The following is a 27,506-nucleotide window of genomic DNA, read 5'->3' on the forward strand; positions in this document are numbered from 1 at the left end:
CCAACCTTGTTGAACTGAAACCTCTTTGCACAACAACTTAATGATAAATACAAATGAATAAGAAAAAAACAATTAAATTTGTGCTACATTTCTTATAGTACAAGAAATAAGTTTTAATTTGGGCAAAGCAAAATTAAATGAGATACATGACAAACTCTGGAAACGCCTTGTGGGTAACAATGCCTTTGGAAATATACATGCCTCATTTCAAAAAAAACATCAATCTTCAGCTGGGCTATCAATATTCATTACAGGTTCACGCCTGTAATTCTAGCTACTCAGGAGGCTGAGATCTGAGGATCATGGTTCAAAGCCAGCCCAGGCAGGAAAGTCCATGAGTGAGACTCTTACCTCCAATAAACCACCAGAAAATCGGAAGTGGTGCTGTGGCTCAAGTGGTAGAGCGCTAGCCTTGTGCTGGAGAGCTGAGGGACAGCGCCCAGGCCCAGAGTTCAGGCCCCACGACCGACCCTCCCCCCACACCCTCAAAAAAAACCCGACCAGTATTCTGACTTTATTTTCTTTTGAAAATACAGTGATTTGTGAGCTTTGGGACACTATCATCCTAAAGATCACATAACAAAACTAGATTTGCTAAAACAAAGAACCTGATAGCCATTTCTTCACTCTATTTTCTTAAGACATTTCCTGGAGAAACACTTCTAGATCCTTTCGGTATCTCTTAAATCTTTTCTTTCTGACAATGCTGGGGCTTGAACTCAGGGCCTGGGCGCTGAGTTGCTCAAGGCTAGCGATCTACCACTTGAGCCACAGCGCCACCGGTTTTTGCCGGTTAACTGGAGATAAGCGTCACAGACTTTGTTGCCTAGGCTGGCTTCCAACCCAGAGCTCAGCCTCCCGAGGGGCGAAGACCGCGCGCGGGGCCGGACTTGCAGGCTGGCGCGTGCAGCGTCCCTGTGTCCCTCCAGCCAAATCCCGCCTCCGCGGAGGCTGCTGGGAAGCGCCCGTGGAGCCCGCCTGGGGACGCTCTGCGCATGTGCGGCGCCCTCATCTGTCACCCTCGGCTAGCGGTTTTTGTCTTCGGCCGCGGCACGGCAGGTAGCGGACTCCAGGTGGGCCTCGCGCCGTCCGTCCGTCCGCGGTGCCGCTCGACACAGGGACTGTGCTCGCAGACCGGGCGGCCGGCCGCGACCCGGAGCTGAGGCCGTGACCCTGAAGGTGCGTCAGAGGCCTCTCGGGGCGGGCGGGAGAGCGGGGATTCGTGGCCGGGTGGAGGTCACGGCCTGGAGGCCGCCGCCCCCCAGTCCGAGAGCCTTGCAGTGAGCGCCCCGCCGCACCCAGGGGCCTGACCGCGGGGGGGGAGACCTGACCGCGGGGGGGGGGGAACTGACCGACCGCGGAGGGGGGAGGCCTGACCGCGGGTGGGGGAACTGACCGACCGCGGGGGGGGGAATTGACCGACCTCGGGGGCCTGACCGCGGGGGGAGGCCTGACCGCGGGGGGGCCTGACCGACCGCGGGGGGGAGGGCTGACCGCGAGGGGGGCCCTGACCGCGAGGGGGGGCCTGATCGCGTGGGGGGGGCCTGACCGCGGGGGGGGAACTGACCGACCGCGGGGGCCTGACCGCGGGGGGAGGCCTGACCGCGGGGGGGCCTGACCGACCGCGGGGGGGAGGGCTGACCGCAGGGGGGGAACTGATCGCGGGGGGAGGGCTGACCACGGGGGGGAGGGCTGACCGCGGGGGGGGAGGGCTGACCGCGGGGGGGGGAACTGATCGCGGGGGGAGGGCTGACCGCGGAGGGGGGAACTGATCGAGGGGGGGAGGGCTGACCGCGGGGGGAGGGCTGACCGCGGAGGGGGGAACTGATCGAGGGGGGAGGGCTGACCGCTGGGGGGGCCTGACCGCGGGGGAGGGGGCCTGACCGATCGCGGGGGCCTGACCGCGGGAGGGGACTGATCGCGGGGGCCTGACCGATCGCGGGGGAGGGGGCCTGACCGCAGGGGCCTGACCGACCGCGGGGGCCTTACCGTAGGGGGGCCTGACCGCGCCTGACCGCGGGCCGCCTTCTGCACTTGACCGGTCCCCCATATTCCGGTGCTGGAACCCTGTCAGGGGCGCCCGAGGAGCCGCTCGAGGGATGCGGAGCCGCAAGTCCAGTCAAATCGCGTCGATTCGCCTGGATTCGATTCTTCCCGGTTCAACTGGCTGGGCCCCAGGCTCGCGTTCAGATAGGTTAATCTAGGGCGACTCAGTCACGGGTAAACATGATTGGAATACCTTGCAGGAAAATCCCTCCTTGTAAATAGGGCAGTGGATGTCTAGGGTGATGGGAAATGGGTCACGGGGAGCTGCTTTCTGGATCGCAAAGCATACCTACAGTTGCCCCCCCTCCCCGCCCCAAACACACACTATTTCTGGCTACCTGTAATCAAGGCAATAGTATGAATACAACTTTTTATTAATTCCATTTTATTACTATCACAGGTTCAATTGTTTTACTAAATTCCAGTCTTGGTTTGTATTTGGCCCGGCAGTTGTGTCCAAACACCTCCAGACCATAGTTGTGTAATGCACCAGTTCTTACCATATGGTACTATTCTATTTCCAAAAATTCTTGGGTCTAGCCAAGAACCTGATGAGGACCCTTCCTCCCATCTTCCCATTTGTCTCTCTTCTCAGTGGACTGCTAAGCCGCTCCACCTTTCAATGTTCAGTTTTACTCAAGAGTTGGGAATTCTATCCAAGCTGAAAGCTAGTTTCCGAGTATTTTTTTTTCTTCCAGGGTTTGAATTATGAGCCTCCCTTGCTAGACAAATGCTCTGACAATCTATCCACTTCCCTAGCCTTAAGTTTTTTTGGTTACTGTTTTTAATTTTATTTTTTTCCAGTATTGGGGCTTGCAATCAAGGCCTCAAATTTTTGCTTGGCTTTTTCTCTCAAGGCTGGCTTTCTACAACGTGAGTTTCACCTCTACTCCCAACTTTTTGCTGGGTGATTGGAGATAAGAGTCTCACAGATTTTTATGTCCAGCCTGATTTCAAACTGTGATCCTCAGATCTCAACCTCCTGAGTAGCTAGGATTACAGGCATGAGGCACCAGAGCCCAGCAAGATTTTTTTTTAAAGATGAAAACTTCAGTCCAGCCAGGTTTCATATTATAAAGGTAGTATCATAATGCCTCTGATTGGCTGGTGGTATTGGGGCTTAATTAAGCATTTTGTAAGCACCTGTGTTGTGTGGATATGATTGCTGCTACTAATGAGAAAGACTTTAGGATTATTGCATCTGCTGTGTTTTGCTATGCACATGAAGGACCTGTTTGCTGATTGTGGTGCCAAACTGCTATTTTAGAAGCTGTAGTTGTGTCAATAACAGCAGATTTGGGGGATGATTTAGAGTTCACCAAGATCTAATTAATTTTTACCATAGACCTAACCTAAAATTTGTAGGAGAGCAGAATTCATTCTAGGCATTGTCTTAATTTGCAGTCCTGGGTAAAGAAGTAAATAATACATGAAGAATTAATCAAGATTATCTAATTCTTCCTAATTTCCAAGGTATTAACATTGAAAACAAGGCAGTGACTATGTTTATAACAGGATATGTAGTGGAACCAATCATATTTAGGTGAAAACTTTCTTGGATAAGCATTTTATGAGAAAATAAAATTAAAGAGAAGAAATGTCTAACTTTTGAGGATTTTGAATGGATGTTCTGCCTTTGTGGAATTTAAAATATTAAAAGAAAAAATTGCAATGATATGTAACACCTTTTATGTATCAAAAACACATTAATCCAACATCATTTTAATAGCAATCATAGGGAGAGTTCCATGTTTGGACATGTTATACACCGTATTTAACTGATCTTCCATCACTCATTATTTAAGTTTTCAATCCTTTGTGTTATTCACTGAACAGATACATAATTATCAAAACAACCAATAGAAAAGAAATGTTTAGATTCAGTCAAAAATGTCACATGTTCATCAAGATTATTGTCAGAGTCATCAATTAAACAGGTGAGTACTATTTCATGGCCCTTCTATTCCTTCTCATGGTTCAAAGGGATATGTCCCTAGAGGTTTATAGTGAACTTAAATATGATATGGAAATTTCTCACAGGTAATTCCTGGAACTACAAGATATGATCTGTTACAACTTCTCCCTTCCAGTTTTTCCCACTCTGGCTTCATAGTTTCTACTCTTCCCTGAGAGAATCATAAAAAATGAAAAAATTCAAGGTGAGTCATTTGTTTAGCCTTCACTTTGTGTGTGTGTTTGTGTGTGTGTTTGTGTGTATGTGTGTATATATGTACTGAGTTTTTGTGTGTGTATGTTTGTGTGCTTGTGTATATGTTTGACAGCTCGTGTTAAACTAGAAAAGTGGAACTAGTTTATAATCACCTTTAGGGAAAATATCATTCGATTAAAACAGTAGCCTCCAAAGTATGATCTTCCAAGCCCCATGAACCTGAAGACCTCAAAGGGTCTGTATAGTTATCTCAAAATACTACTGTTGCCTGATTGCCACGAATTAAGGCAATGAGGGTATCAGGAGGGACAAGTGAACACTGAGCAAGTTTAGTAGCAATAAATCATCTTTTACATATAGGATATATAGCTGTGCAGAGAAATAAAATTTTATTCTATGTCATTGTTTGAGTTTTACACCAAATACTCTGGTCTACAAAGAATTTGTAAGTAGGCAACATTCTGCTCTGAACGGAAAGTAATTCTTTAGAGACATAACCTGCTTATGTCTGTGACTCATATTTGACTATCAATAAAGCATGGAACGTGAAGAATCTGGGGAAAAATAATAAAATAATCAAAAATTAATAATCATTGTATTCTTCCAAGGGACTCATAGTATACAAAAATTGCCAAACAATTTACTTAAGGATATCCTTAACAAAAGAATCAGTATTGATTCTCAAGTGCACATCTTTTTTATTTTCCACATGATAAAATGAGCAGTTCATACCTCTCTTTCCTGCTGTATCCTGAGCTATCCTGATTGGTTGTTTCACGGACAATTAGTTGTTTGATATATGTTTACCTGAATACTTGTCATTGGAATACCTTCTTTTGCTTGAAAGAACAACGAGCAGACAAGCCTTGGGTATTTAAGCTTTATAAGACTACTTAAAGTAAAAGAAAACAAAGTAAAAAAAAATAGTGAAGGAGAGATAGGGAGCCAGTGGCTTATGCCTGGAATTTTAGCTATTTAGGGGGCTGCGATAGAAGGATCACAATCCAAAACCAGGCCTAGCAGGAAAGTTTCTGAGTCTCATCTCCAGCTATTTACCAAAAGCCAGAAGTGGAATGGTAGCTCAAGTCGTAGAACACAAGCCTGTGGTTTTTGTTTTCATTTACTTAAAATTATCTTTTGCATAACTAACTTTGATGAACTCTAACTTTTCTTTTTTTAGTTTATTTTGGTATGTTGTCTAAAAAGTCTTCTTTATCCAAAGCTAACAAAGACTTTTCCTATCTTCCAAAAATGTGACTGTCTTTATGTTTTATTTAGGTCTATATTTTATAGGTCATACTTATATAAATTATAAATTTATAAATTATATAATATAAAGCATAAATAAATTAATTGGCTTAGGTTCTGTTTTTAGATATAGATCTCCACATGTTCCAGTGCCATTTTTTAACCACATTATGTGTGTGTATGTATGGTGTGTGGAAGCAAAGTATTTTACATATAATTCAGAGAGAACAATCCTATGCATCTACACAGAGAAATGAAATCTAGGTTCATAAAAAAAATCCATGAAAAAATATCTATAGCTACTCTGCTTATAATTGTCCAAATATACAAACATTTTAATTTTTTAATTAGTAAGTGGATAAATAGGGTACATCATGCAACTGAATAATAATGTATTTTAATAATATATATCTTAAGTATATATTTTGGTAATATGTACTATTTAATATGTATGTACTATATATCTTACATATAAATTAATATACATAATACTACTTATATAATCTTAATAAATACATATTGGTTTATATATAAATATGAGTCATTATGTTTTTGTTTTTGTGCCAATCATGGGGCTTGAACTCATATCCTGTGCACTGTCCTTGAACTTTTTTTCTCAAGGCTAGGGCTCTACCACTTGGAGCCACTGCTCCATTTCCTGCTTTTTTGGTTGTTAATTTGGAATAAGAGTCTCATGGACTTTCCTCCTGGCTTCAAACCACAATTTTCAGATCTTAGCTTCTTGAGTAGGTAGGATTATAGGCATGAGCCACTGGAGCTGAGCTATGAAAGTAGTTACGAATTTATGTACAAAAATAAGTCCAAATATGTGCATGCATTTATTAGCTATGCTGAGAAGGCCTAGGAGCATTGAACTCCACATAGGCAGCTCACATCCTAATTTCTGATACCACCCTTCACAAAAAGGAACTAAAGCTCCTTGGAGAGTTGGCAATGAAAACTAGAAAAGCACTGAAAGTGTTGTAGCATCATAAAGTAAGGGAATGCTGAAAGGCAAAATGACTTGCATGTGTTAAACGATACAGGGACCAACTTAGAAAGCAAGGATGCAGGGACCCACTTCATTGGCAAAGGTGAGACAGTTGGTGCAAAAAATTCAAAGCATAAAATAAATATATGAGAGCTGAGCATCAGTGGCTTGTAATCCTTGCTACTTGGAGGCTGAGAGCTAAGGATCACAGTTTGAAGCCAGCCCAGCAAGGAAGTCTGTGAGATTCTTACCTCCAATGAATACCAAAAAGCCAGAAGTGGAGCTGTGGCTAAACTGATAGAGTGCCTGCCTTGAGCAAAAATGCTAAGGGACAGCACCTAAGCTCTGAGTTCAAGCCCCTGTACTTGCATAAAAACATGCATACACACGAGGCCATATTAATATAGATGTTTTTACAAATAAATGGGGAGAGAGTACTTTTCTTTATGAAGAATTCCAAATAATAGGTACTGCTCTCTCTCTCTAGTAGATATTTTTCCTTCTTTTCTTGAGGATGGACTGGACTTTGTTAAAAGAAAGAAAAGAAAAATTGCTACATAAAGTGGAGAAAACTGGCAAACATTACCAAAACAAAGTGAAACAGGTTGACATCCCTGCTGTACCTCATCTTCTTAGCTATATGATAATGGGGAGGGCTCCCTGCTGAGTTGATTTTCACCCCAAACCTGTAATCTCAGTCTAATCACAAGAAAAGCTTCAGATAAAAACAGTTTGAAGGGTCTTCTACAAGATATTCAAAGTACTCTTAAAACTGTTCAAGGTCACCGGGCGCCAGTGACTCACACCACCTAGCTACTCAGGAGGCTGAGATCTGAGAATTGCAGTTCAAAGCCACCTGGGGGCGGGGGGGGGGGGAGTCTGTGAGACTCTTATCTCCAATAAACCACAAGAAAACTGGAAGTAGTGCTGTGGCTCAAGTGGTAGAGCGCTAGCCTGTAGCTGAAGAGCTGAGGGACAGCACCCAGGCCCTGAGCTTAAATCCTGTGGCCAACAGAAAAAAAAAACAAAACTGTTCAAGGTCATAGAAATCAAGGGAAGGGGGGAAGCTGACATTGATTAAGATGCTTTGTACTCATAAACTGACATGTTGAATTGAAACTTCTTTGTACAACTGCTTAAAGATAATAAAAATATGATGGTGATGACGATGATAATGATAATTAAGGAAAGGTGTTGAGGATACAACTCACTGGTAGAGTACTTGCATAGCATCTTCAGGGCTCCAAGTTCAATTTCCAGCACTACATAAGTGAATAACTTTTTTCTGTGATGGTCCTAGGGCTTGAACTCAGGGACTGGGCACTGTCCCTGAGATTTTTTGCTCAAGGCTAGTGCTCTCCACTTGAGCCACAGTGCCACTTCTGGTTTTTCCTTGGTTACTTGGAGATAAGAATCTCACAGGCTTTCCTGATCAGGCTGGCTTCAAAGTGCAACCCTCAGATCTCAGCCTCCTGAGTAAATAGGATGGTAACATAAGTCACCAGCACCTAGCAATAAATTTTTAAACTAAAATTCAAGGAAACACTTTCATAGGCTATAGGAGACATAACAAATGAAATATGGTATATACTCAATTAGGGAAGACTGAAATTAAGTATGTCTAGAATTCAGTTAATTGTAATATACCAATATTTGTTTTGCCTTTGTGTGTATGTGTACACATGTGCACACATATGTGCTGGTACTGGAGCTTGGAATTAAGTGCCCTCAGTTTTTTCACTTAAGCTGGTATTCTACCACTTGACACACCACTGCACTTCTGGCATTTTGCTGGTTAATGGGAGATCAGAGTCTCCTAGGTTTTCTTGACTGGGAGCTTGGAACTATGATCCTCAGACCTTTGCCTCCTGAGGAGCTAAGATTACAGGTGTGAGCTGCCAGCACCCAACATGCTCTGTATTTTTGGTTAAAGGTAATCATATTGGGAAAAGAGGATTATAGAGCAATTGTCTTGGTCTGTTTGTGCTTTTACAACAAAATTTTCAAAATGTATTAATTTAGAAAGAGCAGAAAGTTACTTTGTCACAGTTATGGGAGTTAGGCTAAAATCAAGGTGCTAACAATGTTTGCTGAAGGCTTTCGTTTCTGCTTTCAAGAGGGTGCTTCGAAATCTGGTCCTCACAAAGCTGAAGAGCAAAAGAGGGTAAGCCCATTTCCCCCAAGCCTTGTGTAAGGTCCTTAATCACATCTATGGGAGTCTGCTCTCCTGACTTGAACACCTACTAAATCCACCACCTCTTCATAATACCACATTGGCCAGTAAGTTTTTTTTTTTGGGGGGGGGGTCTGGTCGTGGAGCCTGAACTCTGGGCCTGGGCGCTGTCCCTCAACTCTTCAGCTCAAGGCTCGCACTCTACCACTTGAGCCACAGCGCCACTTCCGGCTTTTTTCTTTTTTTGCTTATGTGGTGCTGAGGAATCGAACCCAGGGCCTCAGGCATGCAAGGCAAGCGCTCTACCACTGAGCCACCTTCCCAGCCCCTGGCCAGTAAGTTTTAACATTAAATTTTGGGGACACACTAAGACACCTGCAAGAAAAAGTATATCTTACAGAGTGCCTGAGGTTCACACCTCTAATCCTAGCTACTCAGAAAGCTGCTATCTGAGGGTCACTGTTTGAAACTAGTCTGAATAAGAAAATCCATGGGACTCTGAGTTCCAATTAACCAAGTTAAAAAGGCAGTAACAGAGCTGTGGCTCAAGTGGTAGAGCACCAACTTTCTGAGTTAAACCTGCAACACCAGCACCCCTCAAAAAAAAAAGAAAAAAGAAAAAAGTATCTCTGATCATTCGGTATATCTATAATTATTCAAAAATAAAAAATTATATGAAAAGTGTTTTCAGTCTGATATATGTGATCTACTTCATTCCAATGAATGTTTTTCTACTTAGCTGAAATAAATTTCCATTTGTTTTATATAATTAAACTACTTTTAAGAAATAACACAATTTTAGCTGGACACCAGTAACTAATCTTTGTAATCCTAGTTACTTAGAAGTCTGAAACATGAGGACTGCAGTTTGAAGCCAGCCCATGTAGGAAAGTCCATAAGCCCATTCTCCCCAGTTACACACACACACACACACACACACCATTCTCCCCAGTTACACACACACACACACACACACACACACACACACACACACACACACACACACACACACACACACACACACACACACACACACACACACACACACACACACACACACACACACACACACCTCTGCATAGCAAAGAAAACAGCAAAATGAAGACAGAATAGAATAGGAAAAAATCTTGGCCAACTATTCATATCTGACAAGGGCTTAATATTAGAAATACAAGAAATGAAAACAAGATAATCCCAAAAGAAAAAATAATCAATAAATGGGCAATTAAACTAAGCATTTTTCAAATTAAGAAATACAAGTTGAGGGCTGGGAAGGTGGCTCAGTGGTAGAGTGCTTGCCTTGCATGCATGAGGCCCTGGGTTTGATTCCTCAGCACCACATAAGAGGAAAAAGCCGGAAGTGGCACTGTAGCTCAAGTAGTAGAGCGCTAGCCTTGAGCTGAAGAGCTGAGGGACAGCGCCTAGGCTCAGATTTCAGGCCCCACAACTTGCACAAAAAAAGAGAAAAATACAAGTTGACAATAAGTTCATGAAAAAAATGTTCAACATCATGGGGTTGGGAATGTGGCTTATGGAAGAATGCTTGCCTAGCATGCATGAAGCTCTGGGTTTGATTCCTCAGTACACGTATACAGAAAAAAGCTGGCACTGGTGGTTCAAGTGGTAAAATGCTAGCCTTGAGCAAAAGGGGCTCAGGGACAGTGCCCAGGCCCTGAGTTCAAGCCCTGGGAATGGCAAAAAAAATTCAACATCATTAGCTATCAAGGAAATTCAAGTAAGCAAATATTTTATTCTGTTATCTTCAAGTGGTTGTACAAATTGGTTTCAATTCAACATGTGAGTTTATGAGCACAGTGCCTCTTGATCACTGTTCCTCATTTCATAATTCTCTTCCATCTCCTAATCCCACACAGCCCCTTAGTTTTCCTGGCTCCATTTTCACATATGTACAGTGACTATTATGACTGCATTTTCCTCCTTCCTCTCTCCATTGGTCTACCCTCCTCCCCTTGACCTCACCACATACCACCACCACAAGTTTGTAAGATAGTTGTTCAAAGGAGTCACACTATTGGACTCCTCCCCTGTATATACCATACTTTAATCTGTTTGCATATATATACATATGACCCTGTATATGTTTGTACACATACGTATTTAAATTTAGCTCTAACTTCCACATGAGAGAAAACATACATCATATTTTCTTTTTTGTTCTTTCTTCAAAGGCACTGGAAGCACTTTATTTGCATGAGCCCTCACAACACCCATGTGAGGTAGTGACTAGGATTTTGGTTCAAGACCTTCAGTAGGAGAATGCAAACCGAGGGCTGGAAGGTGGCTCAGTGGTAGAGCGCTTGCCTTGCATGCATGAGGCCCTGGGTTTGATTCCTCAGCACCACATAAGCAGAAAAAGCTGGAAGTGGCACTGTGGCTCAAGTGGTAGAGCACTAGCCTCGAGCTGAAGAGCTGCGGGAGGTGTGCAGGCCCAGAGTTCAGGCAACACAACTGACAAAAATAATAAAGAACGAACGCAAACCGAGTTACCTTGCTCACTGATGCAATAATAGGATTCCCAGGCACCTGGATTTCTTCTCCACACTTCTGACACCTGGAAAGTTTTCTTTACCTAATTCTTACTGCCAAAGATAGGAAATAAGTGACGCTTAAAAAGTCTACATTATTTTTCCGGGCACTGGTGGCTCACACCTGTAATTCTACCTACTCAGGAGGATGAGATATGAGGATCGAGGTTCAAAATCAGCCCAGACAGGAAAGGCTGTAAAACACTTATCTCCAATAAACCACCAGAAAACCAGAAGTGGTGCTGTGGCTCAAGTGGTAGAGTGCTAGCCTTGAGCTGAAGAGCTGAGGGACAGCACTCAGGCTCAGAGTTCAAGCCCCATGGCCGACAAAAAAAAAAGTTCTACATTTTTTGCATTGAAAAACCTTTTATGCCAATATTATGTTTAAGAAAATAAAAATGGATTCTTTCTGTGTGTGTGTTGGTCCTGGGGCTTGAACTCAGGCCCTGGATGCTGTTCCTGAGTTTTTGTGCTCAAGGTTAGTGCTCTACCACTTGAGCCACACCTTACTTCAGCTTTTTGGTGGATTAATTGGAGATAAGAGTCTCAAAGACTTTCCTACCCAAGCTAGCTTCAAACCTTGATCCTCAGATCTCAGCCTCCTGAGTAGCTAGGATTGCAGGCATAAGCCACTGGCACTTGTGGGGACTTTTATGATATCTCTGCATTCATTGGTGTTGATAATTGTCCAAGTGTATCTTTTTATTATCCTTAAGTAGTTCTACAAAGGATTTGCCATTTAACAAATTAGCTTATGAATACAGTATATCTTAGTCAATGTCACCTCTTTCAACAGTCTCATCCATCCTACCCACCCCTTCCCTTCTTAATTTTGTAGGATATACATTGGAAAACATGCATCTTTTGTCTCAGTTTTTCCAGGTCCATCCATTCCTCTGCAAATGATATAATATCATTGCTATATTTTAGAATTTCCCAGTGACATATGCCAGAAAATAATCCTCTGAGTTTTGATCAGAATTACATTAGATATACTGATTAAGACAAACTTACATATCTCAGTTTTTTTTAATCTCCCCATTTACACAAGTCTTTGATTTTTTCTTCTTTTATGTAGTTTTCTACATTTAAACCATAAATATATGTAGCTAGATCAATACCTAAATATTTAATATGCTGCCATTTCAAATGATATTTTTTATTTTTATTAATTACTGCCTTTTTATTGCATAAAGAAATATGGAAAATTTTGCAAACGTTTCAAAATATTCTGCTTTTAACATTTTTCATTAAATACAGATTTTTTAAAAAGGGACCTTAGTAAATTCAATTGTTATAGAAGTTGTCTTGAAACTCCTTAAGCCTGTCTAAATAAATGATTTTTTTTGGGGGGGGGTCTGGTTGTGGGGCCTGAACTCTGGGCCTGGGTGCTGTCCCTCAGCTCTTCAGCTCAAGGCTAGCACTCTACCACTTGAGCCACAGCACCACTTCCAGCTTTTTTCTTTTTGCTTATGTGGTGCTGAGGAATCGAACCCAGGGCCTCATGCACGCAAGGCAAGTGCTCTACCACTGAGCCACCTTTCTAGCCCTAAATAAATGATTATTATCTATAGCAGAAACAGTTCTAGGCCAGGTGCCAGCGGCTCACGCCTGTAATCCTAGCTACTCAGGAGGCTGAGATCTGAGGATCTTGGTTCAAAGCCAGCCAGGGCAGGAAAGTCTGTGAGACTCTTATCTCCAATAAACCACTAGAAAACTGGAAGTGGCACTATGGCTCAAGCAGTAGAACGCTAGCCTTGAGCTAAAGAGCATCCAAGCCCAGAGTTCAAGGCCCACGACCGACAAAAAAAAGAGTTCTATTTTCCTCTTTCTTTTTTTTTTTCTTTTTTTCACCAATTGTGGGCTTGAACCCTGGATGTTGTCCCTCAGCTTTTCAGCTCAAGGCTAGTGCTCTTGAACCACAAAGCCACTTCCAGTTTTCTGGTAGTTAATTGGAGTCTCATGGACTTTGCTGCCTGGGCTGGCTTTAAACAGTGATCTTCAGATCTCAGCCTCCTGAGTAGCTAGGATTACAGGTGTGAGCCACCCTCACCGGGCTTTTTTTTTTTTTTAATGGTACTGGCTATGATTTTCTAGTGCATTGAATGAGTGCTAAGAGTAGATCTCTTTACTTTTCTCCCCTGATCTTAGGGAAAATAATTTATTCATCCAGTAATAAGTATCATGCTGTTTATATACTCTTTGTGTAATTGTCTGTTTCTATGTGTCTGTGTGTCTGTGTCTGTTTGTGTGTATGGTACTGAGGCTTGAATATAAGGTCTCATGTTCTCAAAGTACCACTCGAGCTATGCCTCCACCTTTTTGCCTTGGTGATTCAAGGTAGGGTCTCATTTTCTTCCTGTGTCAGCCTGTGTTTCAATCTTCCTGCTTATGCTTTCCAGTGTCACTGGTGCCCAGCCATTGTTCTTCCTCTGTAGGTAGGATAACAGGTCCATGCCACCAGGCTCTTGGGTCTCATCCATGATTGTTTGTTCCCATTGCATTTATGCCAGTGTTCAGGCACAACATGGCAGGTGTGTGTGGTAGAGCAAAATCAATCCTCTATGACCAGAAAGCAAGAGGAAGAAGGAACTAAGGGGTTCAGGTTCCCTTGAGGAACTCTCCCTCTAGATCCCACCTCCCCACAACGGCACCACCTGCTGTGGTAAAAACCACTTGGACCTTGGGAGGAACTCAGAATGGCAGCTATAGCACTGTGCCTAGTTAGAGTTAGTTTTTCATGAACAGATCTTGACTCGTTTCTACATCTTTTCAGATGATTTTTCTTTTTTTCTGCTTTATTTTATTACTATAATGAATTTCATCGAGAATAGAATGTTTAGCCAGATATGTAAAGCCATAATTATTTGTCTTTATCTTTAATGTTGTAGATTCTTCTGCCTACTTAAATAGGATGCTAGTCTTCTCCAGTGAATTTAAAATTTTGTTATTTTCCCCTTAAGTTTTGGGTCCAACTTTTCACTTCCATCTCTTTGTTGATCTCTGTGTTTCTCTGTTTCTTTTTTTTTGGGGGGGGGGTGGAGGTGAACTCAGGACTTTGCAATTGCTAGGCTTGCATTCTGCCATTGGACCATATTTCCAGCCCTTTTTTACTATAGGTTTTTAAAAGATAGGGTCTCACTTTTTGCAGCTTTTGACCATGTTCCTCCTACACCTCGCATGTAGCTGGGATGACAGGCATGTGCCACCATGCCCCACTTGTTTCTTGGATATAGATGGAGGATCTTGTTAACTTTCTACCCTGGTGGACTTCAAACTATCATCCTCCTGCATAGTTGGGATGGAAGGCATCATGCCTAGCTTGTCTTGTTGAGATTAAGGTTTTACCTTTTGCTCCTGCTGGCTTTGAAATGTGATCCTCCCTATCCATTTTCTCCTTAGTAGCTGGAATTGTAGATGTGAACCACTGAATCCATCTCCCCAGTTCTTTGCTGGTATTCTTTATTAGCTTACTTGTGATTCTGTTTCCCTTTATTTCTTCTACTTTGGAAATATTGGGGTTTGAACTCATGGCCTCTACAATGCGCTCTACCACTTGAGCCACACTTCATCCCTCTTTTGCTTTAGTCATTATTCAGTTAGGACTTCGTGTTTGTCCCAAGGGCTAGCTTTGGAACATGATCTTCCTACATACAACTTTTATTGTACATGTACTACCATGTCTAGTTTATTGATTAAGATAGGGTCTAGGGTCTGGTAACTTGTTTCCCAGGCTAGCCTCAAATGGTATTCTACTTCCTGAACAACTCTGCTTCCTGAATAACTGGGATTACAGGATGTACTGCCATGGCCAGCCTCCTTCTTTGTGTATGATTTCCTATAGAACTTTTTTTTTCTTGCCATCTATATTTGTCCTTTTATTTCTGACAGGATAACCAAAGACAGTATTCAGCAAAATTAGTGAAACAAAGAAACTGTGATGCCAACATGCTACATTTAATCTAATTTTATTCATGCTTGCCTTGGGACAAGGAATAGATGATTCAGTAAAAACATACCGTAAAAACTAAAAAAAATCTTGGAAGTAGAGCTGTGGCTCAAAATGGTAGAGTACTAGCCTTGAGCAAAAATGCTCAGAGACAGTGCCCAGGCCTTGAGTTCAAACCCCACAACTGACTAAGTAAACCTTATTATACACAACTTTTAATGAATAATTATATACCTTAATTAACTTCCATACATAGAAGTCTAAAATTACTGGTTTAAAAAAATAAGCACAATTAATCAGGTGCTGCTAGCGAAAGCCTGGAATCCTAGCTACTCAGGAGGCTGAATGGGGATCACAGTTCAAAGAGAGCTAGGCAGGAAAGTCCTGGAGACTCTTTTTTTTTTTTTTTGAGCTTCTTTTTTTTATTGTGAAAATACTGTACAGAGGGGTTACAATTACATGGGCAAGATAATGAGTATATTTCTTTTTTTTAAATCTCCAATTAATACTAAAAAAGCTGGGCAGGGCACTGGTGGCCCACACATGTAATCCTAGCTACTCAGGGTGGTGAAATCTGAGGATCACAGTTCAAAGCCAGCCCAGGCAGGAAAGTCTTTGAGACTCTTATCTCCAATAAAACATGAAAACCAGAAGTAGTGATGTGGCTAAAGTGATAGAGCACTAGCCTTGAGATGAAGAGCTGAGGGACAGCACCCAGCCCCTGAGTTCAAGCTCCACAAGTGGCACTTGTGGGTGTGCATACTCCCTCTCCCAAACCACAAGACTTCTAGAATATTTTAGATATTTTTTGTAGATTAAGTGCTTGTAAAATTCACACAGACACACAGACACATGCACACACTATCTGAAGAGAGAAAGCAACATTTCCTTGGTGGAGAAGGTGGAATAGGAAAGTTGAGTGGAGCCATATGGGCGCAGATTGGGAGGTGTCCAGAGGAGAGAAAATAAGGAAATGAGCCAAAAGAGGGATCACTGGACTTTTTCTGAGTTTTAAAAATAGAAATCTTGGGGCTGGGAAGGTGGCCCAGTGGTAGAGTGCTTGCCTTGCATGCATGAGGCCCTGGGTTCGATTCCTCAGCACCGCATAAGCAAAAAAGCCGGAAGTGGCACTGTGGCTCAAGTGGTAGAGCGCTAGCCTTGAGCTGAAGAGCTGAGGGACAGCGCCCAGGCCCAGAGTTCAGGCCCCACAACCGGACCCAAAAAAAATAAAAAATAAAAAATAAAATAAAAATAGAAATCTTTGTCCTTATCTGGTATGAGAAGGGATCGAAGGTCAAGGCTATCTGTATAAAGAGGAGTGGAAGATGACCCTAAGGGACTGGAACAAAGGAAAATGGCTTTGGAGAAGGCAGATGCCTTGTTGGAATTGGAAGGGAGAAAGCTCAAGGGAATGGCAGATTCCTCCAAAGAACTGGAAGATGGAGAAGAGCTAGACACTGGGCTTGATGATGCAGGTGGGGCTGAGGAAAACTGAGGATCCTCTAAAATATCAAAGGACTTTTCTTCAGGGAATACAATCAGATAAATTGGACATCCCTCTAGAGGTCCTTATTCTGAGAGTCATAGAAGCCTGGATATAAGGAACTTTAGATCATTTAGAGGACTTTCAGTAGAAAAGACCAAGTTTCAAATAGTGCAGCAATTAACAGTACCATTTTGAGGTCACATTACTCAGACTTACAGACTATTAGCTGGCCATGGCACATTGCAAGTAAAGATGAAGCATTTCTTTCTTTCTTTTTCTTTCTCTCTCTCTCTCTCTTTCCTTACTTTTCTTTCTTGTGCTGGTGTTGGGGCTTGAACTCAAGGCCAGGGCACTGTCCTAAGCTTTCTTACTCAAGACTAGCACTCTACCACTTGAACCACAGCTCTACTTCTGGCATTTTTTGTGGGGGAGAGGATGCTTAGTTGGAGGTAAGAGTCTCACAGAGTTTCCTGCTAAGGCTGGATTCAAACCTCAATTCCCAGATCTCAGACTCCTGAGTAGCTAGAATTGCAAGCATGGTTACCAATGAAGCATTTCTTTTTAAGCATTTGAGGTGAAGAGCTAGCCTCGTGCCAGAGAAGCAGCCCAGGGGTGAGTTTGAGGAGATGAAAGTGGCTTGATCTGTATTAGAGTATGGGTTATGGTACCTAAGTTCCATCCTATGTACCTAATCCCACCAGGAGAAAAGGAGCTCAGGCATCCATGGAGGACTGAACCAGGATCCTGCCTCTGATAGTGTATCCCACCCAATCAGAGGGGCTCCAAACTCAAGGTGTGACTCACAAATTGGAAGATACTGTCAGCTTTGAGATGTCTCCTGAAGTAAAGTCTGGATGTGAGAAGAGGAGGCACATGGGAGAACTTAACCACTGGAACTGAGAATCTTTCCACAAGTCAGCAAGAATCCTGCAGGGTACAGATGATGTCATCTGAGGAGCCCTTAAGAAGACTTGAAAGTAAAAGTGTCAGAAGAGGGGTACAAAGACTCACCCAGTCTCCTGCTGCCTCCTCTGCTATGGGAAGTGGAGATATGGAAGAGAGAGGACAAATAGGCTCTTCACTTTAATGGTGTGTAGTGATGTAGAAACAGTGCACAGAAAATAATATCTCCGTAGGAACCACCGTGATGTAGTAGATTCTGGAATCACAGTTTGTGTGTGTATGTACTAGTACTGAGTCTTGAACTCAGGGGCTTGGGGTTATCCATTAGCTTTTTTCACTCAAGGCTCTACCACTTGAGCCACAGCTACAGTTCCAGCTTTTTTATGGTTTATTGGAAATATCTTAGGGGCTTTCCTGCCCAGGCTGGCTTCAAACTGTGATCCTCAGATCTCAGCCTCTTGAGTAGCTAGGATTACTACAGGCATGAGTCACCAGCAGCCAGTTCATACATTGTTAAAAGCTTACCAAGACAGAGGAACAGGAGAAACAAGGGATATTAGGATACATTAATGAACAATTAATAGAGTGCTAGACAGAGGGGTATGCTGTGCTGCTGCTGCTGTCGTCCCTATTCCTGTTCTGATAAAGCTTTGGGGACAGGATTTTATACAGTTTACTTAGGACTTCACAGATTGGCTGTTTCTTTCTCATGGGGCTTGTTAATTGGTTGTTTCTTCCTCAGATTATGGTTTGAATTTTGTTTGCATGGGAACATCTTGTGAGTTTGGCTTCCAGATTCCACCTGACCCCATTGTACATACCTGACTCCCTTCCACATTCTAACTGATCCATTGTCTGTGCTTGACATGTTTCTGCATTCCATCTGGTTCATTTTGAGCACTCAGCCCCTATTTCAGCATTTTGCTGGGCCACTGGTGTTTTATAAGGCCTCCTTAAGAGGGGGGCTTTGAGCAGGACGTTGGTGGCTCACACCTATAATCCTAGCTACTTAGGAAGCTGAGATCTAAGGGTTGAGGTTCAAAGCCAGACCAGGTGGGAAAGTCTATGAGATTCTTTTTTTTTTTTTTTTTGGTTCTGGTCATAGGGCCTGAACTCTGGGTCTGAGCGCCATCTCTCAACTCTTCACCTCAAGGCTAGCGCTCTACCACTTGAGCCACAGCGTCACTTGCGTTTTTTTACTGCTTATGTGGTGATGAGGAATCGAACCCAGGGCCTCATGCATGCAAGGCAAGGGCTCTACCACTGAGCCACCTTGCCAGCCCCAAGTCTATGAGATTCTTATCTCTAATCACACCCCTCCTTTCCAGAAAGCTGGAAATGGGACTGTGGCATACGTGGTAAAGTGCTAGCCTTAAGCAAAAGAAGTTCAGGGACAACTCCTAGGACTTGAGTTCAAGACCCAGGACTAGCATGAAAGAGAGAGGTGGAGGAGAGGAGCTTTTCTACTCACATATGGTTTATGTTAACCTGAGGATGCCCAATGTCCTGGTGCTGTGTCTATCACAGCTGCCAGGGCTGTTCCTGAGATGCCTGGTGGAACAGGCGTTCCTGGCTGGAAGAGATCCTCTGAGTGTTCAACTTTATGCATGAATATATGAGCAGAGGACTGCAAAGGGGCTACATAGCCTCATAGAAAATAAAATGTAAGTCAAAAGCAATACCTACACAATCAAAGGGTTTCCAGACTCCCCTTGTCCCCTCCCCCCCAAAAAAGGAAAGGAATCAGGCTGGCACTAATAGATCAAGCTTGTAATCTTGGTCTTTGTATGTACAGATTACCTCTGAACTGACATTCCTTTGACACTTGGGTTGCCCACACCTTTGCCTTAGCTTTTTCCCATAGGCTCATGCAGAGTTCTAAGAGCAGTTAGAAGAGCAGCCGGTGATCAGTGCTCAATAGCCAAGATGTATTGTACTCATAAACTGACATGTTGAATTGGAACCTCTTTGTACAAGTACCTGAAGATAATTTTTAAAATAAAAGCTAAAAAAAGAAGAGCAAGCCAAGTGTCTTCTAAGATGTCTTTTGAGCATACAAGCACCCTGGCAGGCACACTGCTGTCTGGGTTCTCTGGTTTGCAGACTCCAGTGGATCAGAGCTCTCCTCATTCTCCTGTTACCTTCCTCCTCTGCCTCCTTCCTGGGTGTTGGAAAATGCACCCTGCTTGCTTCATGTTCTTCCACTACATGGCTGCTGTGAAGGCCCAAAGATAGTATTTTTAAATGCTTTTAACTAAGCATTGCTGTGGCACTTGCCTCAGCCTGAGGAGATAGAAAAAAAGGAATGTCCCCCCAGGTATATCCATCATAAAACCATCAAGACAGATAAAAATGGACAGAAACCATTTGAGAAGAATACTCTTTTTTTAAAATAATGTCTTTCATTTATGCCCAGACCACACTGGACTATAATTCTCCAGGTTTCACTTCCCATATAACTAGGATGACCAACACCTGTCACTGTGCCCAGATTTTATTGAGATGAGGGCATTGCAAATGTTTTGCCCAGATTGGCAAACTGAAAGCAAAATAACTAAAAAATTTAAACTGGAACAATGACCCTCCCAATTCTGAGTGTCTATGTTTTTATTTTTAAGGCTGTGGCAAATAGGACTTACTTCTGAATTCTTTTTCCAGGAAGTTTGTTGGTAGTTTACAGAAAAATTATTTTTAATATGTAGATTATTTTATCTAGCTACTTTGTTGAAAAGTATTTATCAAAGCAAGAGCTTTCAGATGGAATAAATGTAGCATCATGTTGTCTGAGATAGGGATAATTTGAGGCTTTCCTGTCTTTAATTTGGTCCTCTTATTATTTTACTTTCTTTATGTTCTATCACTTGACTTTATAACCCAATTAAACTTTGGTCCTCATAGCTCATATATGTTATTTGAGGTTTCCTAAAACTTGCCAGTTATCATGCACCTATGCCATTGCCTGTTAATTGTCCATTATTCCTAACATTTACATTAGCCAGTTTGGCAAGTTAGTAAGAATCTGATACTTCAAAGCACAAACAATCTCTTAGCATTTGCAGCTTTCTGGTATCATGTCCTAGCACCTGGTCCATATTGCCATAAGACATGTACATCTTTGCCTCTGTCCAAGAGTACATTTTTGATAACAGGAAGGGTTATTTTTACCCATCTTTGCACCTGCAACAGTGTTGCATGCACAGAATGTCAGTACAGCAAATATGAATTGAACTGATGGCAGTGCATAAAGTAGGGTTCAGAGTTCAAAGCTTATACTGACTATCCAGGATAAATGTCAATGCGTTAAGAGTTAGTTTAATGTGTCTCTCCAAAGGTACTCATGTGTGTGTATGTGTATGTGTGGGTACCCTGTGCGGAGGTGTGTGTGTGTGTGTGTGTGTGTGTGTGTGTGTGTGTGTGTGTGTGTGTGTGTGTGTGTGAATCCTAGGACTAGAACTCAGGGCCTGAGTGCTGCCCCTGACCTTTTTTTCTCAAGGCTAGCATTCTACCACTTGAGCCACAGCTCTACTTCTAGCTTTTTGGTGGTTAATTGGAGGTGAGTGTCACACACTTTCCTGCCTAGGCTGGCTTTGAACTGTGATTCTCAGATCTTAGCCTCCTGAGTAGCTAGGATTACAGACATGAGCTACCACTGTGTAGCTTTCAGTGGTACTCTTTTCTGATTAGTTCAGACTGAACAGAAATTGTTGTTCTAGGGGCCTGTGACATTAAAGGATATTACTGTTGAGTTCAGCAAGGAGGAGTGGAAATTATTGACTCCTGCTCAGAAGACCCTTTACAAGGATGTTACACTGGACAACTATAATCTCCTGGTCTCTGTGGGTAAGAAACACATCATGTATAACTCTACATAGTTTGGATTACTTTTCCTAATTGCTGGGATATGTGAGGTTCCTCTATGATTGAATGATATCAACTTGACTTCAGCAGGAAGTCAAAATCAATGAATTCAGTCTGGGCACCAGAAAAATATGTGTCCCATTTTATTGAAAGAATCTATGATGATGATGGTGGTGGTGGTGATAATGGTGGTGGTAGTGATGGTGGTAGTCGTGGTGGTGGTGGTAGTGGTGATGATAAAAAGCAGGGCCCTGATGGTAAAGAAAGGCTGTCTCAGGGAGATCATTAAGAGGGAAAAAAGTAGTAGGAACTGAATAAAATAAAATACATTATATATATATATATATATATATATATATATATATTTCTTAAGATAGCATAACAAGACAGGCACTGTGGCTTGTATCTATAATCCCAGCCACTCAGGAGACTGACATCTGAGGTTGCTATTCAAAGCCAGCCCAGGCAGAAAACTCCATGAGACTCCTATATCCAATTTTAACCAGCAAAAAGTTTGGGGTGGAGGTGTGACTCAAATTTTAGAGCACCAGCCTTGAGTGAAAAAATCTAAAGGACAATGCCTGAGTTCAAGCCTAGTACAGGCACACATGAAAAAAGATAGCATAAAGAAACACACAAAACTGCACTTATAAACGGGGGGAAGGATGGGAATTAAGGGTGTATAATAGAAGGGGTAAATTTGTGCAAAGAACAATGTACACATCTGTGAAAATACACAATGAGGCCCTCTGGTATAAGCAATGGAAGGAAGAAAGAAACAAGGAAAGAAAGAAGGAAGAGAAAGAGAAAAGAGAGGGAAAGGGAGAAAAGGTTGGAAGATTGATTCTAAGTATGCCAAATCTAAGTATGATCTTCAACTTGCCAAAACTATACTTACTCTTCAAGCAATTTGTATTATTTCCTTTATGTTTTCTATTAATAGGCTATCGTGTGAGTAAGCCAGCTATAGTTCTTAAATTGAAGCAAGGGAAAGACCCATGGAGCTTAGAAGTTGAATGTCCACGTCGAAAGCATCCTGGTGAGTCAGAAAATTCCATTTCATGTTAATAATGAGGCAGTGGATGCATCTTGTCCTTTGACATAGCTTTCAAGAATCTCTCTAGATTCATTCTACTGAAGAAATTATGAACAGACACTGTTACTCACTCCTATAATCCTAGCTACTCAGGAGACTGAGATATAAGGATCCTGGTTTTAAGCCTGCTGGGCAGTAAAGCCTATGTGACTCTTTTCTCCAAAATAAATTGGAAAGCAAAATATTGGAAGTGGAGAGGTGTGTGCTAGTGGCTCTCTCCTGTAATCCTAGCTACTCCGGAGGCTGAGATCTAAGGATCATAGTTCAAGGCAGGAACGTTCATGAGACTCTTACCTTCAATTAACTAGCACAAAGATGGAAAAGGAGCTGTGGCTACAGTGGTAGAGTGCCAGCCTTGAGCAGAAACACTGAGCAAGAACATGAATCTTAAGTTCAAGCTTCTGTATATGCACACAAACACACACATATACACATGAACAAATCCTGATTTTAATGGTGAAAACACCTCATACTGACCTGTCCAGCATCTTTATCCGATTATGTATTCTGGTCTCATATTTTACCTTTGCATTTCATTCCTTATTAATGTCAAAATAAAAGATACAAGGTCTAGATTGTTGTTAAAAGAGAAAGGTGACTTACATCTGTAATCCTAGCTACTCAGGAGGCTGAGCTGAGGATTGAGATTTGAAGCCAGCCCAACCAGGAAGGTCTGGGTGACTCCTATCTCCAATTAAGCACCAAAATCCCAGAAGTGTAGTTGTGGCTCAAGTGGTAGAACACTAATCTTGAGCAGAAAAGCTAAGGGACAATGTCCCAGGACTGGCACCAAACATAAATTAAATAAATAAGGATATAAAGCACAGGTTTATAGTCTGCTTTCTATAATATCAGTCCCCCTTGTTTGCCTTGTGTGTTTTCATTTACCCATTGTCAAAAATATTAACTGGAAATTTTCAGAAATCAGCAACTTAACCACTTTAAATTACATGCCATTCTGAGGATGATAGACTCTCCTGTTGGCCCACTCTTTCCTGACTGGGATGTGAATCGTCTGTTTATGTTGTGTATCTATACTGTACAAGCTACACTCATCACTTACTAGGCAGTCTTGCTGGTCGTCAGACCTACTACTGAAGAATCATAGCTATTTTACTCAAAGCACACAGTGCACAAAAGTGGTGATGCTAGCAATTAAGACATGCCAGAGAGAAGCTTAAAAATACTTCCTTTACGTAAACAGGTGAAAGTTTCTCATAGGTATGTATGTATAAGAACAACAAATGGGGCTGGGAAGGTGGCTTAGTGGTAGAGTGCTTGCTTTGCATGCATGAGGCCCTGGGTTCGATTCCTCAGTACCACATAAGCAGAAAAAAAAGGCAGAAGTGGCATTGTGGCTCAAGTGGTAGAGCGCTAGCCTTGAGCTGAAGAGCTGAGGCAGTGCCCAGACCCAGAGTTCAGGCCCACGACCGGACTCCCCCACCCCCAAAAAAGAACAACAAATGTATATATAGAATGCAGTACTATCTGTGCTTTCTGGAATCAACTGCGAGTATTGGAAAGTATCCCCTCCAGGGAAGGGAGGAGGAATACTGTATAGAAATCCAAACACAGCAATCTAAGTTTGAAGGGATGAAGACTTTACAGCTCCAACCAGTTTAATCCCTTTGCATATATCCAATAAATAGTTGTCCACTATTTTTCTCATCTAATTTACTATTCTTAATGGACTCACAGCATTCTCTTATTCTCATATTCCTATTAAACACTTCTGAGTATCTTTTGTTTCCTCTAATTTTTGTCAACTTTTGTCTCTAATATGGTTTTGTGTTTTTGGTTTTGTCTGGGTTTTATTTCTGCTTGCTTTTTGAGACAGGATCTTGCTGTATAGTCCAGGCTGGCCTCAAATTCACAATCTCCTACATCAGCCTCCTGCATGCTGATTTTACAGATATGTGCCAGTTTGCCTGGCTTTTACCTCCAACTATTTAAGGTATTTATAGAGGTGTCAGTGGTACTTGGCTTTATGGTTATGTTCTTTTCTCTGTCTAATATGTAAGATTTTTAGTCTTTATTATATTTTTCCCAATGAGAGTTGTTTCATTTGGATAAATTGGCCTGAAATCTAAGGTTTAACTCTATAACCATAATAATGTGTTAAAATCTTGGCTCCTTTGTAGAAAAAGTAAAGAATGTTCAGAATCCCAGAGGAAGATCCCAGAAAAGCCAAACTGGAAATTCAAGGCAAGTTCAAGGTTTCATATTTAACATAGAAGCTTTTCAAAAAAGCCTTGATGGGGGTACTGTAAAGGGAGGACATTAGTTACTATTAAAGCTGTAAAAGTCCTATACATTAATGAATTTGGGGCTTTCTCTCTAGGAATAGAGAACCTGCAAGACCTCAGAAAACACAGAAGCAACAGGAAAGCTATGACTGCAACGAATGTGGGAAGTCTTTCTGCACGAAGTCTGCCCTTACAGTGCACCAGCAGACACACTCCAAGGACATATCCTATGAATGTGAGAAATGTGGAAAGTCTTTCTCGAAAAATGAAGACCTTACAAAACACCAGAAAGTTCACACCAGAGACAAAACCTACGAATGCAAAGAATGTAAAAGCATTTTCTACCATCTGTCATCACTCAGTCGACACCTGAGAACCCATGCCGGAGATAAACCCTATGAATGTAAGCAGTGTGAGAAATCTTTCTACCAGAAGCCACATCTCATGGAACATCAGAAAACTCACACAGGAGAGAAGCCCTTCAAGTGTACTGAATGTGGGAAGTTCTTCTACATGAAAGCATACCTCCTGGTTCATCAGAAAACACATACTGGGGAGAAACCCTTTCAGTGCAAAGAGTGTGGCAACTTCTTTTCCCAGAAGTCACACCTCACAGTACATCAGAGATCACACACAGGGGAGAAGCCCTACAAATGTAAGGAATGTGGGAAATTATTCTCCAGGAATTCCCACCTCAAAACCCATCAGAGAACTCACACTGGAGAGAAGCCGTATGAGTGTAAGGAATGCAAAAAATGCTTCTACCAGAAGTCAGCCCTCACAGTGCACCAGCGAACTCACACAGGCGAGAAGCCCTTTGAATGTAGTAAGTGTGGGAAACACTTCTATTATAAGTCAGATCTCACTAAACATGAAAGAAAACACACAGGGGAGAAGCCCTATGAATGTGCAGAGTGTGGGAAATCCTTCTCTGTGAACTCAGTCCTCAGATTACATCAAAGGACTCACACGGGAGAGAAGCCCTATGAATGCGAAGAGTGTGGGAAATGCTTTTCTCAGAGGTCACACTTCATTATACATCAGAGGAAGCACACTGGGGAGAAGCCATACGAGTGTCAAGAGTGTGGGGACACCTTCATCCAGAAGTCACAGCTCAATGCACATCGGAAGACACATGCACAGAAGGGAAAAGCTGACAAATAGTGTGACTGTTTCTGTTGGAATTCGCCCAGCAGAAGGATCAGATAATTCATGTAATGAGAATTGTCAATAAGAGAAAGTTCTGAGTTGTAACTTTTCCTTACAGAATATCAGCCAGTGCAGTAAGTTTATTAGGAAGACCTTTTAATCACAGTATAGACTTTACAAAGTATCAGACAACAGAGAGAGCACATGGGAGAGAATTCCTGTTAGTAAAATGATGGCCAAGAGTTTTATGTGGAAGTACCTAATGCCAGACATCTAAAAGTGCACATACATGAGAAAGTCCTGTGAATAGCTCTTAAGTATTCCAAACCGTGGCACAAAAGTGGCACTTACAACAGAAAACTGCAGAGATTGTGACAGATAATAGATGTTTTCATCAAGATGATGTTTCACGAAATGCCCTATCATTCATACTTATACCTTTTATCGTACATATTTGAAAGATTGTAAACAAAAATTCGAAGACTGTGTGGAGAGAAGCACTTATAGTATGTTGCAGATTTCCAAGGTGGGTTTGTTTTCTTTTAAAAGAAATATACAGTGTAGCATAGTGGGGCATTCCTCCAGGATGCAGGATTCCAGGTTCAAGCTGTCCTAGGCAGAGCTAGCAAGACTGTTTCAAAAATAGCAACCTAAGGGCTAGTGGTTGGGTGCTTGCCTTGTAAGAATGAGGCCCTGGGTTCAATCTAATAAGGAAGCAAGCAAGCAAGCAAGCAAGGGAGGAAGGAAGGAAGGAAGGAAGGAAGGAAGGAAGGAAAGAAGGAAGGAAGGAAGGAAGGGAGGAAGGGAGGGAGGGAGGGAGGGAGGGAGGGAGGGAGGGAGGGACTGAAGGGACGGAGGGAAAAGGAAGGAAGGGGGGATGGAGGGAAATGGAAGGGAAGGGAAGAGGAGAGGAGAGGGAAGGGAAGGGAGCAAAGCTAGAGCATGCCTATCATATCAGTACTGGGAGAGGCTGAGATAGGAGAATCATGAGTTTAAGCCCAACATGGGCTATATAATGAGACCTATGTCAAGGAACAGAGAGAAACAGAGACAGAGACAGAACACAAAAAGGAAGGAAAGAAAAGGAAGCTTTTTAAAAAGCAAAAATAGAGTAATCGGGCAACATTATTAAACACATTAACACACATGAAGAATTTTCTGGTGTGTGTGTGAATGTGCTACAAAATATAACTTAAAAATGTGTGCCAGACATACGGAACCCATCTATCAATGTACATAGGAAAGTATATAACCTTAGTTCAATAATGTATGCATAACAAGATGTGTCACAGTGCCTCAGCAGTTATTTTGTTTATATAATATGTATTGGTGTACTCTTTTAAAATTATGCTTTCCCCCCTCCTATTTCCTGGCCTTTGTGAATGCATTTAGGCATTCACAAAAAAAAAAGAAGCTAAAATGCTTTCAGAAAACTTTCAACTGTTTTGTGCTCAGCAGAGTTTGGATAAGGAACATATTTACTTATAGCAAAAGTCTGAGATGCTTTAAAAATAGTTGGAAATGGATTTTTTTGTTCTCTACAAAATAAGAACAAGTTACAGTACTATGTAAGAAGTATCATTTACTTGTTTTAGCAAGGTGTAGAGCTTATCTGTGTATTTTGTACGGGAGTCTTAAATGTTTG

The 27,506-nt window shown here is 42.1% G+C and overlaps 1 protein-coding gene across 6 annotated transcripts; it reads left to right on the plus strand.

The window, feature by feature from the left end:
- Positions 1-1,018: 1,018 nt before the first annotated feature.
- On the plus strand, positions 1,019-26,647 carry Znf25 (zinc finger protein 25). 6 transcript variants are annotated; one of them, XM_070020814.1, is made up of 7 exons: positions 1,019-1,179; positions 3,883-3,983; positions 4,087-4,205; positions 21,226-21,352; positions 22,314-22,409; positions 24,608-24,671; positions 24,808-26,647. In XM_070020814.1, the coding sequence occupies exons 3-7, from the start codon at positions 4,191-4,193 to the stop codon at positions 25,874-25,876; spliced, it is 1,371 nt and encodes a 456-aa protein (XP_069876915.1). In that variant the 5' UTR covers positions 1,019-1,179; positions 3,883-3,983; positions 4,087-4,190; the 3' UTR covers positions 25,877-26,647. The 6 variants fall into 6 exon arrangements, with proteins under 6 accessions (XP_069876915.1, XP_069876918.1, XP_069876919.1 ...); XM_070020819.1 differs by lacking the exon at positions 1,019-1,179 and adding an exon at positions 17,311-17,698 and having other exon boundaries at positions 2,026-3,983; XM_070020816.1 differs by lacking the exon at positions 1,019-1,179 and adding an exon at positions 2,027-2,220.
- The last annotated feature ends 859 nt before the right edge of the window (positions 26,648-27,506 follow it).

This window comes from Dipodomys merriami, unplaced genomic scaffold (genome assembly GCF_024711535.1).
Source record: "Dipodomys merriami isolate MVZ:Mamm:240054 unplaced genomic scaffold, mDipMer1.0.p SCAF_14, whole genome shotgun sequence".
NCBI lineage: Eukaryota > Metazoa > Chordata > Mammalia > Rodentia > Heteromyidae > Dipodomys > Dipodomys merriami.